At 41.5% G+C, this 18,386-nt stretch overlaps 1 protein-coding gene across 1 annotated transcript in view; it reads right to left on the reverse strand.

The window, feature by feature from the left end:
• The window catches only part of LOC106603937 (ubiquitin domain-containing protein 2), a 73,710-nt gene extending 57,376 nt beyond the window's left edge, over positions 1-16,334 (reverse strand). The window contains exon 1 of the mRNA XM_045717376.2: positions 16,133-16,334. Coding sequence (XP_045573332.1) covers positions 16,133-16,202 — 70 coding nt within the window. The 5' untranslated portion in view covers positions 16,203-16,334. The remainder of the gene's footprint in view (positions 1-16,132) is intronic.
• Positions 16,335-18,386: the final 2,052 nt, after the last annotated feature.

An 18,386-nucleotide genomic window follows, 5' to 3' on the forward strand; every position in this document is an offset into this window, starting at 1 on the left:
TACTACTACTACAACTATTAGGCCTGCTACTACTACTACTACAACTATTAAGCCTGCTACTACTACTACACCTATTAGGGCTACTACTACTACTACAACTATTAGACCTGCTACTACTACTACAACTATTAGGCCTGCTACTACTACTACACCTATTAGGGCTATTACTACTACTACAACTATTAGGCCTACTACTACTACAACTATTAGGCCTGCTACTACTACTTCTACAACTATTAGCCTGCTACTACTACTACACCTATTAGGGCTACTACTACTACTACAACTATTAGGCGTACTACTACTACTACTACTACTACAACTATTAGGCCTACTACTACACCTATTAGGCCTACTACTACTACTACACCTATTAGGCCTACCACTACTACTACACCTATTAGGCCAACTACTACTACTACAACTATTAGGCCTACTACTACTACTACAACAACTATTAGGCCTACTACTACTACTACTACACCTACTAGGCCTGCTACTACTACTACAACTATTAGGCCTACTACTACTACTACACATATTAGGCCCGCTACTACTACTACACCTATTATGCCTACTACTACTACTACACCTAATAGGCCTACTACTACTACTACAACTATTAGGCCTACTACTACTACAACCATTACTACAACTATTAGACCTGCTACTACTACTACAACTATTAGGCCTGCTACTACTACTACAACTATTAGGGCTACTACTACTACTACAACTATTAGGCCTGCTACTACTACTACACCTATTAGGGCTACTACTACTACTACTACAACTATTAGGCCTACTACTACTACTACAACTATTAGGCCTGCTACTACTACTACACCTACTAGGGCTACTACTACTACTACAACTATTAGACGTGCTACTACTACTACACCTATTAGGGCTACTATTACTACTACAACTATTAGACCTGCTACTACTACTACAACTATTAGGCCTGCTACTACTACTACACCTATTAGGGCTACTACTACTACTACAACTATTAGGCCTACTACTACTACAACTATTAGGGCTATTACTACTACTACAACTATTAGGCCTACTACTACTACTACAACTATTAGGCCTGCTACTACTACTACACCTATTAGGGCTACTACTACTACACCTATTAGGCCTACTACTACTACTACTACTACAACTATTTGGCCTACTACTACACCTATTAGGGATACTACTACTACTACACCTATTAGGCCTACTACTACTACTACACCTATTAGGCCTGCTACTACTACTACACCTATTAGGGCTACTACTACTACTACACCTATTAGGCCTACTACTACTACTACTACTACTACTACAACTATTAAGCCTACTACTACACCTATTAGGCCTACTACTACTACTACACCTATTAGGTCTAGTACTACTACTACACCTATTAGGCCAACTACTACTACTACAACTATTAGGCCTACTACTACTACTACAACTATTAGGCCTACTACTACTACACCTACTAGGCCTGCTACTACTACTACAACTATTAGGCCTACTACTACTACTACACCTATTAGGCCTGCTACTACTACTACACCTATTAGGCCTACTACTACTACTACACCTATTAGGCCTGCTACTACTACTACACCTATTAGGCCTACTACTACAACTATTAGACCTGCTACTACTACTACAACTATTAGGCCTACTACTACTACTACAACTATTTGGCCTACTACTACACCTATTAGGCCTACTACTACTACTACAACTATTAGGCCTACTACTACTACTACAACTATTTTGCCTACTACTACACCTATTAGGCCTACTACTACTACTACAACTATTAGGGCTACTACTACTACTACACCTATTAGGCCTACTACTACTACTACTACTACTACAACTATTAGGCCCACTACTACACCTATTAGGCCTACTACTACTACTACACCTATTAGGCCTACTACTACTACTACTACACCTATTAGGCCAAATACTACTACTACAACTATTAGGCCTACTACTACTACAACTATTAGGCCTGCTACTACTACTTCTACAACTATTAGGCCTGCTACTACTACTACACCTATTAGGGCTACTACTACTACAACTATTAGGCCTACTACTACTACACCTATTAGGGCTACTACTACTACTACAACTATTAGGCCTACTACTACTACTACAACTATTAGGCCTGCTACTACTACAACACCTATTAGGGCTACTACTACTACACCTATTAGGCCTACTACTACTACTACTACTACAACTATTTGGCCTACTACTACACCTATTAGGGCTACTACTACTACTACACCTATTAGGCCTACTACTACTACTACACCTATTAGGCCTGCTACTACTACTACACCTATTAGGGCTACTACTACTACACCTATTAGGCCTACTACTACTACTACTACTACAACTATTAGGCCTACTACTACACCTATTAGGCCTACTACTACTACTACACCTATTAGGCCAACTACTACTACTACAACTATTAAGCCTACTACTACTACTACAACTATTAGGCCTGCTACTACTACTAAACCTATTAGGCCTACTACTACTACTACTACACCTATTAGGCCTGCTACTACTACTACACCTATTAGGCCTACTACTACAACTATTAGACCTGCTACTACTACTACAACTATTAGGCCTACCACTACTACTACAACTATTTGGCCTACTACTACACCTATTAGGCCTACTACTACTACTACAACTATTAGGCCTACTACTACTACTACAACTATTTTGCCTACTACTACACCTATTAGGCCTACTACTACTACTACAACTATTAGGGCTACTACTACTACTACACCTATTAGGCCTACTACTACTACTACTACTACTACAACTATTAGGCCTACTACTACACCTATTAGGCCTACTACTACTACTCCACCTATTAGGCCTACTACTACTACTACACCTATTAGGGCTACTACTACTACTATACCCATTAGGGCTACTACTACTACTACTACTACAACTATTAGGCCTACTACTACTACTACACCTATTAGGCCTACTACTACTACTACAACTATTAGACCTACTACTACTACTACACCTATTAGGCCTACTACTACTACTACTACACCTATTAGGCCTACTACTACTACTACACCTATTAGGCCTACTACTACTACTACTACAACTATTAGACCTACTACTACAACTATTAGGCCTACTACTACTACTACAACTATTAGGCCTGCTACTACTACTACAACTATTAGGGCTACTACTACTACTACAACTATTAGGCCTACCACTACTACTACACCTATTAGGCCTACTACTACTACTACAACTATTAGACCTGCTACTACTACTACAACTATTAGGCCTACGACTACTACTACAACTATTAGGCCTGCTACTACTACTACAACTATTAGGGCTACTACTACTACAACTATTAGACCTGCTACTACTACCACAACTATTAGGCCTACTACTACTACTACAACTATTAGGCCTACTACTACTACTACTTCTACTACAACTATTAGGCCTACTACTACTACTACACCTATTCGGGCTACTACTACTACTACAACTATTAGGCCTGCTACTACTACTACAACTATTAGGCCTACTACTACTACTACTTCTACTACAACTATTAGGCCTACTACTACTACTACTACTACTACAACTATTAGGCCAACTACTACTACTACAACTATTAGGGCTACTACTACTACTACACCTATTAGGCCAACTACTACTACTACAACTATTTGGCCTACTACTACACCTATTAGGCCAACTACTACTACTACAACTATTAGGCCTACTACTACTACAACTATTAGGCCAACTACTACTACTACAACTATTAGGCTTGCTACTACTACTACACCTATTAGGCCTACTACTACTACTACACCTATTAGGCCTACTACTACTACTACACCTATTAGGCCTGCTACTACTACTACAACTATTAGGCCTGCTACTACTACTACTACTATACTACTACTACTAGTGCTATTACTACTGCTATGAAAACTATTGCTACTACCGTAATTTCCGGACTATTAAGCACACCTGAATATAAGCCGCATCCACTGAATTAAAAAAATATATATATTTTGAACATAAATAAGCCGCACATGTCTATAAGCTGCAGGTGCCTACTGGTACATTGAAACAAATGAACTTTACACAGGCTTTAACGAAACACGGCTTGTAACAAAAATAAATAGGCTTTAACGAAACACGGCTTGTAACAAAAAAGAAAAAATTAGCAGTAAGCTTTAGTTGTCTTTTTGCACTGAGTCAATTCCTCACGCTGCTGTTTCCAACGTCTTATCATCGACTCATTAAGACCAAGCTCCCGTGCAGCAGCTCTATTTCCTTTTCCAACAGCCAGATCAATCGCCTTCAACTTGAAAGCTGCATCATATGCATTTCTCCGTGTCTTTGCCATGATGAGGGTGACAAAATGACTACCGTAATCAGAATGATGGGAAGTTTGAGAGCGCTCAATTTAATCTAAACAGTAACAAAAAAGTTGTTTGACCTTAACCCGTTCGGCAATTTCATTGGTCTAATGAAAGTTTCATGCCGCCAAAAAACTGAGCACGTCACAGAATGTGTTTTTTTGGAGAAAAAAAATTTGAAAGCGGGAAAAATCCATATATTAGCCGCGTCATTGTTTAAGCCGCGAGGTACAAAGCCTGGGAAAAAAGTTGCGGCTTATAGTCCGGAATTTACAGTACTTGTAGTATTACTACTGCTACAACTATTACTAATGCTACTACTACTACTACAACAACTAAAAATATTACCACCACTACAATACTACAACTATTACAATATTACTACTACTACTACTACTACTATTACTGCTGCTACTACTACACTACTACTACAGCTATTACTACTAGTACTACTACTTGCACTAGCACTACTGCTACAACTATACTATTATTACTAATATGACTACTACTTCTACTATTACTACTACTGCTACTAGTATTATTACTATTACTACTGCTTCAACTATTACTAATGCTACTACTACTGCAACAACAACTAATAATATGACTACTACTACTACTACTATTACTGCTGCTACTACTAAACTACTACTACTACTACTATTACTATTGCTACTGCTACTACAACTATTACTATTGCTACTACTACTGCTACAACTATTACTACTATGAGGACAGTCAGTCAGTCAGTCCCACTATGAGATGTTAGTATGAGGTCAGCTGTGGACTAGCAGGTCTGCCAGTGTGACCAGTACAGGACAGCAGCAGAGGACAGCAGCAGCGGACAGCAGCAGAGGACAGCAGCAGCGGACAGCAGCAGAGGACAGCAGCAGAGAAAAGCAGCAGAGGACAGCAGCAGGGGACAGCAGCAGAGGACAGCAGCAGAGGACAGCAGCAGCGGACAGCAGCAGAGGACAGCAGCAGGGAACAGCAGCAGGGGACAAAAGTAGAGGACAGCAGCAGAGGACAGCAGCAGAGGACAGCAGCAGAGGACAGCAGCAGGGAACAGCAGCAGAGGACAGCAGCAGAGAACAGCAGCAGAGGACAGCAGCAGGGGACAGTAGCAGAGGACAGCAGCAGAGGACAGCGGCAGGGAACAGCAGCAGAGGACAGCAGCAGAGGACAGCAGCAGGGAACAGCAGCAGAGAACAGCAGCTGAGGACAGCAGCAGGGAACAGCAGCAGGGGACAAAAGCAGAGGACAGCAGCAGGGGACAAAAGCAGAGGACAGCAGCAGGGAACAGCAGCAGAGAACAGCAGCTGAGGACAGCAGCAGAGGACAGCAGCAGAGGACAGCAGCAGAGAACAGCAGCTGAGGACAGCAGCAGGGAACAGCAGCAGAGGACAGCAGCAGAGGACAGCAGAAGAGGACAGCAGCAGAGGACAGCAGCAGGGAACAGCAGCAGAGGACAGCAGCAGAGGACAGCAGCAGGGGACAAAAGCAGAGGACAGCAGCAGGGGACAGCAGCAGAGGACAGCAGCAGAGGACAGCAGCAGAGGACAGGAGCAGAGGACAGCAGCAGAGGAGAGCAGCTGAGGACAGGAGCAGGGGACAAAAGCAGAGGACAGCAGCAGAGGACAGCAGCAGGGAACAGCAGCAGGGGACAGCAGCAGGGGACAGCAGCAGAGGACAGCAGCTGAGGACAGGAGCAGAGGACAGCAGCAGAGGACAGCAGCAGAGGACAGCAGCTGAGGACAGGAGCAGGGGACAAAAGCAGAGGACAGCAGCAGAGGACAGCAGCAGGGAACAGCAGCAGGGGACAGCAGCAGGGGACAGCAGCAGGGGACCGAGTCCCACTGATAAAGACCTACTAGATGGAGAAATGACAAAGGACCGGAGTTATTCCTGAACCTGACCAGAAGAAACTCCAGGCCCATAGTGATAGGAAAACCTCAGGACCCAGGAAATGATTGACACAAACTGAGATACACCTAATACAAAGTATGTGATTCTTCAATATCCATAGATTGAGACCTCTATAGTATATGACTCTGGTCTGGACTTAGCCGCAGTGGGTCATGCTGACAATAAAATAGGATCTTGAGTGGTTTGTGTCCTCTTAGTCTCCCTGACCACTGATCATTAGGATCAGCTATAATGGCTGCTGTCATTGCCTGTGCAAGAGGGCCGAGTGAGATTGCAAATACAGCAGTGTTCTATTTCACCGGCTGTGTCCATACACATGTACTCAGGTCACATGACACGTGTCAAATGACACAAACTCCAACTGCAAGGCACAGATAGGAGTGTACATCTGAGGTCAAACATGGCAGTAAGCTGCCAGCCAGTGAAGTATTGAGTCAGTCAGCTTAGGGCTGTGTTTGGCTGTTACATGTAGGCTACGGTCACTCACCATTGGCTCCATATGACTAAAGCCCAATTCAAATTCTCCCCAAAATGTGCATTCATTCAAGAATTTCAAAGCATTGGATTGGTGTAAGACATTAGGTAAGAACTCCATCTACACCAATCCAGTGTTGATTTTTTCATCCTCGAGGGTGAGTGAATGAGCTAACAATCCTGTGTCAACGACCCCCACTCATCTCTCATCGCCATGGCAACAGGGACGGACAGGTGAGGCAGGGATGTCGTGAGGAGGAGGTCTGAGATCTCACACACTGCATTATGCAGCACAGGCATGTATCTCTGGTTTCACCTCCCAACACACACACAGTACCCCCACGGACACACACACACCTGGGTGCCGTGCTCTGCCAACCTGAGTTCCTCTACAGTAGTGTGAACTGTGACACAGGGCCTGTCTGTGAAGGTGGGCCCTGTCAGCCTGCTGCTGCTGCTGAGGGCAGAAGGCTGGCATTATGACTAGCTAGGAGGAGACACTGGCTGGCATACAACTGTGGGCTCACTGGGATGTGCCATGCATCAGCTGATCCTGGATTTGTTCTGTCCTGTCGCCTGGCTCTTTCCAGTGAAGCGCCAGAGGAGGGGGGTCAGGGTCAACGGCAAATGGGGAGGCAATTCTGAAGATAATTCTTCCTCTAATGAGATCAGTGACTTGAGGGCAAAGCAAAGCAACTAGGAAAGCTGTAATGAGTTTGGGGATGAATGAATGGAGAATATTATTCAACTAAATATTTGAATTCCTCAGTAGGAAATGTAATGGCTTAAATGACTTACAGTAAAAAGCATTTATAAGTGCTAAGGACATTGAATAAAAGGAAATTGGTGTTAGTTGGAATTTAGATACAGTAAGAAACTGTAGTATGGATTCCTTTTTTTAAAGAAATAATAGCACAGGCACATCAATAACTGGGACAGTTGTGAAGTTAACACAATAGACAGGCTACTCCAATATCTTATTATCCATGTTGTTCGCAAGCACAAACACTACCGCTGAGGGAGAGGCTCTTGTTTAAAAAAAATATCTAATAAATCAAAAACGGAAAAGTGGTGTGTGTATATGTATTCACCCCCTTTGTTATGAAGCCCCTAAATAAGATCTGATGCAACCAATTACCTTCAGAAGTCACATAATTAGTTAAATAAAGTCCACCTGTGTGCAATCTAAGTGCCACATGATCTGTCACATGATCTCAGTATATATACACCTGTTCTGAAAGGCCCCAGAGTCTGCAACACCACTAAGCAAGGGGCACCACCAAGCAAGTGGCACTATGAAGACGAAGGAGCTCTCCAAACAGGTCAGGGACAAAGTTGTGGAGAAGTACAAATCAGGGATGGGTTATAAAACAATATCCGAAACTTTGAACATCCCACGGAGCACCATTAAATCCATTATTAAAAAATGTAAAGAATGTGGCACCACAACAAACCTGCCAAGAAAGGGCCGCCCTCCACAACTCACGGACCAGGCAAGGAGAGCATTAATCAGAAAGGCAACAAAGAGACCAAAGATAACCCTGAAGGAGCTGCAAAGCTCCACAGCGGAGATTGGAGTATCTATCCATAGGACCACTTTAAGCTGTACACTCCACAGAGCTGGGCTTTATGGAAGAGTGGCCAGAAAAAAATAAGCAAACACGTGTGGTGTTCGCCAAAAGGCATGTGGACTCCCCAAACATATGGAAGAAGGTACTCTGGTCAGATGAGACTAAAATGTAGCTTTTTAGCCATCAAGGAAAACGCTATGTCTGGCGCAAACCCAACACCTCTCATCACCCCGAGAAAACCATCCCCATCCCCTGTGGGGATGTTTTTCATCGGCAGGGACTGGGAAACTGGTCAGAATTGAAGGAATGATGGATGGTGCTAAATACAGGGAAATTCTTGGGGGAAACCTGTTTCAGTCTTCCAGAGATTTGAGACTGGGAGGGAGGTTCAACTTCCAGCAGGACAATGACCCCAAGCATAATGCTAAAACAACACTCGAGTGGTTTAAGGGGAAACCTTTAACTATCTTGGAATGGCCTAGTCAAAGCCCAGACCTCAATCCAATTGAGAATCTGTGGTATGACTTAAAGATTGCTGTGCACAAGTGGAACCCATCCAACTTGAAGGAGCTGGAGCAGTTTTGCCTTGAAGAATGGGCAAAAATCCCAGTGGCTAGATGTGCCAAGCTTATAGAGACATACTCCAAGAGACTTGAATCTGTAATTGCTGCAAAATGTGGCTCTACAAAGTATTGACTTTGGGTGGGGTGAATAGTTATGCATGCTCAAGTTCTGTTTTCTTGTCTTATTTCTTGTTTGTTTCACACAAAAAAAATATTTTGCATCTTCAAAGTGGTAGGCATGTTATGTAAATCAAATGACACAAACCCCCCAAAAATCTATTTTAATTCCAGGTTGTAAGGCAACAAAATAAGAAAAATGCCAAGGGGGTAGCTGTAGCTAGGCCTATAGCCCTCTTAGTGACATTTTCTTGGACATTTTCACTAGGGCTGGGAATTGCCAGGGACCTCACGATACAATATTGTTAGGTGCCGCTACGATATGTATTGCGATTCTAACAATTCTATATGTATTGCGATTCGATACTGCGATTTTATTCCGTTTTCTCACTATATGTCTGCTGCAGAGCATGAGAAAATTTGTTTTGATCAGTCATAGATATAAAAGTGCTGAAAAGATGTTGGTTGACTATTTAAAAAGAAGGAGAACAAGCTATAGGATGAAAAAAATACTGTTGTTTTGGCACAGGTACAGCTGACTAGCGCTAGCCAACACTATCTAGCACACACAAAAATAGATACGATGGCAGCGTTTCAAACTCATAAAAGACACACCCTCCTCCACTTACCCTCGCCTTATGCCCAAGGGGGAATCCCCGTCACCATCTTGGCCGTCGGTCCAAACGATTAGCCAAACAAGGGAAGTTCGCAACATAAGCCCCTCAGCCCTCGTTTGTGATCGAGTTTGCCAGTGTACAACTATGTTCACTTCGAAGCCTGAAACATCCCATAACTAATTCGCGACGATTGTACATCCGCTAAGAAAAGTCAGCCGAAACTTAAAACCTCAACATCAATATAGAGAAGTCAACATACAAGTGTAAGTAAAAACTCATGTAAATAAGTTTGAAATTGTGTTACTAATGCACATAACGGCACAAACACGTCTCGTAAAAGTAATGATGTTTTTGTAGAATTGTAGAACTAAAACATTTTCCTCCTTCAGAAGTTCCAGCTAGGCAGGCTAACGTTATTTAGCTAATTAATTTGCTAGCTATCTTACAGTTGGCGTATATTAATAATTATATAGTTAATATAAGTAGACATGCAATCTTAATTGACTGTAGAGCATATAAAGCACCCAAGTCGTCGTGGGACGAACGAGTGATGAATTTCCGGGCAAGGGCTGTCAATTTAAAATGAATTCCTTCCTCCCTCGCCCTGCAAGTGTAAACTCGTTAGACTTCATGATACGTCATCAGAAGTGTCCACTTAATTTGAGGGCTGAGGGTGTGTCCAGCCCCCCACACACACTGACTGAGTATCTCTCTCTCAGATTCCAACTGCTGATTCATATTTATTCATAAATACTGTAAATCTACCAAAGAAAGTTAATTGCTCACTTGAATATATGCAATTCAAGGAACAAAATTCATGAAATATGTTGTCTAGTACAGACAAACAATATTCATGTATGGCAATATCAGTGACTCACTTGGACTCTTTTTTGAGGATGCTGAGATCTCTATAAATGGATACAATTTGTTCAGGAGGGACAGAAATAGATATGGGGGTGGAGTTACAGTTTACATCCAGAGTCATATTCCAGTAAAACAACGTAAGGACTTAATGTTGAATGGATTAGAGACGCTATGGGTACAGGTGCATTGACCACATTTAAAACCTATACTAGTTGGTTGCTGCTATAGGCCACCTAGTGCTGATGTGAAATATCTTTAATTTGTTAAATGTTGGATAAGGTATCTGATGAAAATAGGGAAATATATTTTTGGGGAGACATGAATATAGATTTTTTTTAACACCAACTGTCCAATGAGAAAGAAATGTATTTCTGTTGCCAATGTATGAAACCTGACCCAAGTTATGACATTACCAACCAGAACGTTCACTAATAGGTCCATCATCAACTTGTATCGATCACATGTTTACTAACATGGCTGAACATTGTTCTAAAGCTGTATCAGTGGCATTAGGTGATCGTAAGGTGGTTATACTCACTAGGAGTAAGGTAATCTACTGCAGGTCCAACTGAGGGTTCAATCAGGACTCACTCACTAGGAAAACTAAAATGCCAAAGGCTGGCCCTAAGGTAATCTACTGCAGGTCCAACTGAGGGTTCAATCAGGACTCACTCACTAGGAAAACTAAAATGCCAAAGGCTGGCCCTAAGGTAATCTACTGCAGGTCCAACAGAGGGTTCAATCAGGACTCACTCACTAGGAAAACTAAAATACCAAAGGCTGGCCCTAAGGTAATCTACTGCAGGTCCAACAGAGGGTTCAATCAGGACTCACTCACTAGGAAAACTAAAATACCAAAGGCTGGCCCTAAGGTAATCTACTGCAGGTCCTACAGAGGGTTCAATCAGGACTCACTCACTAGGAAAACTAAAATACCAAAGGCTGGCCCTAAGGTAATCTACTGCAGGTCCAACAGAGGGTTCAATCAGGACTCACTCACTAGGAAAACTAAAATACCAAAGGCTGGCCCTAAGGTAATCTACTGCAGGTCCAACAGAGGGTTCAATCAGGACTCACTCACTAGGAAAACTAAAATACCAAAGGCTGGCCCTAAGGTAATCTACTGCAGGTCCAACAGAGGGTTCAATCAGGACTCACTCACTAGGAAAACTAAAATACCAAAGGCTGGCCCTAAGGTAATCTACTGCAGGTCCAACAGAGGGTTCAATCAGGACTCATTTTTGGATGAGATTAAGAATGTGCAATGGTTAGAAGTGAAATGTCACTAAGTTTGTTTATGAAATGATGTATAGCTGATAAGCATACCCCTTTAAGAAAATGCACTGTGAGGTCAAACGGGTCCCCATAGATTGATGAGGAGCTGAGAAATTGAATGATTCAACGTTATGATGCCAAAAAAGTTGCAGATAAATCTGGCACTCTGTTTGATAAGCAAAGTTATTGTAAATGAAGAAATCGTGTAACCAAGCTAAACAAAAGAAAGAAGAAGGGATTCTATCAGCACAAAATGTATGAAGTAAAGGGTGATGGGAAAAAGCTGTGGAGAACGTTGAACACTATTATGGGTAGGAATTCAAACATGTCCGTCTCTTTTGTTGAATCAGAGGGTATATTTATTACAAAACCACACAACATCACAGACTACTTTAATTCATATTTTACAGGCAAAGTGGACAAGTTGAGGAATGCTATGATTGCAACTGATGGCTTCATGTCATATACCCTTATAACAGATTGGATCATGAAGGAGAGGCAATGCAGGTTCAAATGTCATCAAGTAGAAAGGGAAGAGGTAGAAAGGATGCTGTTGTCTCTTTTGGATGGCAAGTCACCTGCTTCAGATAATCTTGACGCCAAATTGCTTAGAGTTACAGCTAACCAAATATTTACCCCAGTCTCTCATATTTTTAATAAGTGCTTGATGTATGGGGTGTGCCCAGAAGCCTGGAAAAAGTCAAAGGTTATTCCACTACCTAAGTATAAAAAAATCTGCATTCACTGGTCCTAATGGTCGTCCTATAAACTGTGTTAAGTAAATTATTGGAAAAAATTGTATCTGTAAAAATCAAGGATTATTTCTCATGTAATGGTCTGATAACGCGTTTCCAGTATGCATACAAAGAAGGGCATTCTACGAGTACGGCCTTAGCACAAATGACAGATGATTGGTTAAAGAGTATGGATGACAGGAAGTTAGTTGGTGCAGTGTTGCTAGATTTCAGTGCTGCTTTTGATATAATTTATCATGAACCGTTACTAGGTAAACTCAAATGTTATGGTTTTAAGTCTGCAGCTCTATCCTGGATGGAACGCTATCTATCCAGGAGAAGGCAAAAAGTGTTCTTTAATGGTAGCTTTTCAAGCAGTAAAGATATACACTGTGGTGTTCCTCAAGGAAGCTGCATAGGCCCACTTCTCTACTCTATCTTAACTAATGATTTACCATCAGTAATGAACAAAGCAAAAGTGGTCATGTATGCTGATGACTCTACAATGTATAGCGCAGCATCAGAATGTAATGAGCTAACAGATGTACTGAGCAGTGAACTAAGAATGGTGTCTGAGTGGGTTGATATGAACAAATTGGTATTGAACATTTCTAAAAACAAAAGGTATTGTATTTGGTTCATGATATCCACCTAGGTATTTGTAGTTGTCCACATATTCTAAGTCAGAACCATCCAGAGGAGTGATGCTAGTCGGGAGAGCGCGTGCAGCGATCGGTTGAAGAGCATGCATTTAGTTTTATTTGCGTTTAAGAGCAGTTGAAGGCCACGGAAGGAGAGTTGTATGGCATTGAAGCTCATCTGGAGGTTAGGTAACACAGTGTCCAAAGAAGGGCCAGAAGTATACAGAATGGTGTCATCTGCGTAGAGGTGGATCAGAGAATCACCAGCAGCAAGAGCGACATCATTGATATATACAGAGAAAAGAGTCAGCCCGAGAATTGAACCCTGTGGTTCCCCCATAGACTGCCAGAGGTCAGGACAACAGGCCCTCCGATTTGACACACTGAACTCTATCTGAGAAGTAGTTGGTGAACCAGGCGAGGCAGTCATTTGAGAAACCAAGGCTGTTGAGTCTGCCGGTAAGAATGCGGTGATTGACAGAGTCGAAAGTCTTGGACAGGTCGATGAAGACGGCTGCACAGTAATGTCTTTTATCGATGGCGGTTATGATATCGTTTAGGACCTTGAGCGTGGCTGAGGTGCACCCGTGACCAGCTCGGAAACCAGATTGCATAGCGGAGAAGGTAAGGTGAGATTCGAAATGGTCTGTGATCTGTTTGTTAACTTGGCTTTCGAAGACCTTAGAAAAGGCAGGGTAGGATAGATATAGGTCTGTAACAGTTTGGGTCTAGAGTGTCTCCCCCTTTGAAGAGGGGGATGACCGCGGCAGCTTTCCAATCTTTAGGGATCTCAGACGATACGAAAGAGAGGTTGAACAGGCTAGTAATAGGGGTTGCAACAATTGCGACGGATAATTTTAGAAATTGAGGGTCCAGATTGTCTCGCCCAGCTGATGACTGAAAGTCTATAGGCACGGTAACATCCCTTTAAGCACTACTGAACGAAAGAGACATTTGGGTGCCAAATGAATGGCTAATTTAGGCGAGAGGAGCCAAAAGATCTGTCTCACTGAAAAGACTCGTAATGCCCATTACTACAAGGGAAGATGTGCATTGAAACCTTAATCAAAGCAGTACTCTCTTGCTCAGTAACAAGCAATGGCTGAGAGTCAAGGTAACAATGCATGTCCAAATGACTTATAAGCGGATACTTTCTCCTGAGCTACAGTCTGCTGGCTTTACTCTCGTGTGAAAAGTCAAAAACCATTGAGACAAAAGGAGTGTAATAACTAGCCGCTCCCTGGAGGAACCAAATCACATTTTAGTTGTCACATACACGTGTTTAGCAGATGTTATTGCGGGTGTAGCGAAATTCTTGTGTTTCTAGCTCCAACTGTGCAGTAATATCTAACAATTCCACAACAATCCACACACAAATCTAAAGTAAAGGAATGGAATTAAGAATATATAAATATTTGGAAGAGCAACATCAGAGCGGTATAGACTAAGATACAGTAGAATAGTATAGAATACAGTATATGAGATGAGTAATGCAAAACATGTAAACATTACTAAAGTGACTAGTGTTCCAGTATAAAAGTGGCCAGTGATTCCATGTCTATGTATATAGGGCAGCAGTCTCTTGTATCAAAATCAGATCCCTGTTGCTCTTTCTCTCTCGGCCAAGCTAGCTACGTTATTTTGTAGAATCTTGACAATCTTAACAAGTTGTGAGTTATAGAAGCTCGTCACATGTTCAGCAATGTGCAGTCCACAGTACACATTTGGTTACAGCACAAACTTCACTGCCTGGTAATAGCAATATAATGGTGTGTAGACCTAACAACATGTGATATACAAATGACCTCGGGACACTGTTGCATTGGGAGGACCACCTCAAGGGACATAGGACAAAGGTACATTTTTGCCATGTGCATTGCCTAGGTGTGCATATGCAATAACTGCAATGCAAACATGAAGAAGATCAATACCGGTTATCTATGCAAGGCGCTATCACAGACGTATTTGTGTACATGTACAAGCCCTTACCCCTCAAACCTAAACTGAATCACACCACCTAAAATCATAACAACAACATCTGTAACATTAGACATCTGAAATCCCGACGCGGTGAGGAAATAACAGTGTGAAGTAAACACCTAAGGGGTCGCAGTTAAGAGCCAACCATTATATGAATACCCTTCTTTCTCATTCACAAAGCACTGGATACATTATATACTACTGGAATGAACACGGTGAGTACATCATATCCATTACATTACGCGCGTCAATGAGATGAGATATGCAACTCTGGGTTATTATTGAATACAGTATAATTGTTGGACATGTGAACGAACCAAGAACCACCACCACTGTTAGTTATTTAAAGCAAGTTTCGGTGCAACTCCACCATCCTCCTGCAGCTGCGAATTAAACATGTCACGCTCCCCCACTTTAGAATGTCGACCCCCAAGAAAATACGCATTAAATGAAACAGAATTAGGTTATATGATTGCAATTTTTTTGTATCTGTGAACACAACAAAGCATCATTTGAGTTACAACATTTTATAACAGCATGTAACGTTATGATGTTCTGCATTCCTGAGACAAACAGTGACCCACATTTATTGTGTAGAAAGATAGCTATAGCTAGCATGCTAGCAGGATGACTAACTACAACATTAAACGCCTTCATTCAAAACAGACAAAAGCAGTCATTTAACACGGAACAGTAAGAATTTTCAACATGATAAAATGTTGCCTAAATAGCTAACTATTATTCGCATGAGGCCGGATGGGGCTACAGACGTGGCCGCCACGATGTTATAGGCGGCTGCAATAAAGGGAAGACACAAGGGGAACAAGGCGACTGAAATCAGCATGTAACCAAAAACCACCAATCATCGACCAAAAACCACCCCGAAGGTATGTAACTAATTTCTTACCTCCAGTTCCGTCAGAATTTTCGTTTAAACTGCCTGAAGAATCATGGTGACTACCCACACAACCACCCATGGATGTTTTAACTGCGCTACCCCCGCAGACCCCTCTGCTTTTCTTTTCCCCCTTGCTCAAGTCTTCCTCAGAATAGAAAGGGAGCGAGCATCAGCTGGGAAGAGGCGGAGTGAACACACATCACAAGGTGACCGCTTCTAAAAGAGAAAAGAAGGGGTACTGAGAGGGAGGAAATAGAGGTAAAGAATGGGCGGATGAGAAGGGAGGACGGGGAGAACACAAGTCAGCATGGTGTAACTGAGATGAGAACAGTTTCTAGTATAATACATTGTCCCCCATGCATACCAGGGCAATGTCAAGCACATGGGTGAAAATCAAATGTGAAATCAGATGTGAAACCCTTATATTCTATTCTATTCTGTTATTCTCTAGTTTTCTAAATAATGTTATACTCTATTCTACTCTATTATTCTCCAGTTTACTATATAATGTTATACTCTATTCTACTCTGTTATTCTCCAGTTTACTATATAATGTTATACTCTATTCTACTCTGTTATTCTCCAGTTTACTATATAATGTTATACTCTATTCTACTCTATTATTCTCCAGTTTACTATATAATGTTATACTCTATTCTACTCTGTTATTCTCCAGTTTACTATATAATGTTATACTCTATTCTACTCTGTTATTCTCCAGTTTACTATATAATGTTATACTCTATTCTACTCTATTATTCTCCAGTTTACTATATAATGTTATACTCTATTCTACTCTGTTATTCTCCAGTTTACTATATAATGTTATACTCTATTCTACTCTATTATTCTCCAGTTTACTATATAATGTTATACTCTATTCTACTCTATTCCACTCTTTTCTATCAAATTCTATACTTTATTATTGTGGTTCTAAAGGCTACACAACGCTGTGTTTTCAAGTTCATACTTTATACACTTTTAAAACGTCTGTTTTTCCAGGAAAATGTTCCCAATGTAGATGATAAGTTTAGTATTTCCTTGAATATACTGACTCTATTACTATTGTTTTATAGTTGAGTATTTCCTCTAATTTACTGACTCTAATACTACCGTATCCCAATACGTCCCAGAAGTGTAACATTGTTTGATCAGTATCTAGTGTCTACACCTTCACCAGTGGATAGGCAAGCTCTCTTGGGTGTTGTGGCCACAGGCACGCACATGTTACAACTGCAAGACCTGGAGTCCTTTAACATTATACTCTGGCGGCTAAAAGAGAGCCTGCCCTAATAAGTAAATAAATTACTCAGTCATAGACTCTGCATGGGCCTTATCTTCAGCCTCATTGGATTTTCAAGCTGTTCTGTTTGTTAATTTTGGCAAGTTAAGATGTTAGGCATTTCCCCCCTAAAATGGATGTAATCTTAACCTAATAATATATCAGTGCCTCTCTCCTCCAACTCTCTCCTCCAACTCTCTTCTCCAACTCTCTCCTCCAACTCTTTCCTCCAACTCTCTCCTCCAACTCTCTCCTCCAACTCTCTCCTCCAACTCTTTCCTCTAACTCTCTTCTCCAACTCTCTCCTCTAACTCTCTTCTCCAAATCTCTCCTCCAACTCTCTCCTCCAACTCTTTCCTCTAACTTTCTTCTCCAACTCTCTCCTCTAACTCTCTTCTCCAAATCTCTCCTCCAACTCTCTCCTCCAACTCTTTCCTCTAACTCTCTCCTCCAACTCTCTCCTCCAACTCTCTCCTCCAACTCTCTCCTCCAACTCTCTCCTCCAACTCTCTCACCATCTGAGTATGGATGAAAAACACAATAACAGCCACTTATTCCGTTTTGTTTTAAAACACAATGACAGCCACTTATTCCATCTTGTTTTAAACACAATGACAGCCACTTATTCTATCTTGTTTTAAACACAATGACAGCCACTTATTCCGTTTTGTTTTAAAACACAATGACAGCCACTTATTCTATCTTGTTTTAAACACAATGACAGCCACTTATTCCGTTTTGTTTTAAAACACAATAACAGCCACTTATTCCATCTTGTTTTAAACACAATGACAGCCACTTATTCTATCTTGTTTTAAACACAATGACAGCCACTTATTCTATCTTGTTTTAAATACAATGACAGCCACTTATTCCATCTTGTTTTAAACACAATGACAGCCACTTATTCCATCTTGTTTTAAACACAATGACAGCCACTTATTCTATCTTGTTTTAAACACAATGACAGCCACTTATTCC

The sequence above is a fragment of the Salmo salar genome, chromosome 04 (genome assembly GCF_965601325.2).
Source record: "Salmo salar chromosome 04, fSalSal1, whole genome shotgun sequence".
NCBI lineage: Eukaryota > Metazoa > Chordata > Actinopteri > Salmoniformes > Salmonidae > Salmo > Salmo salar.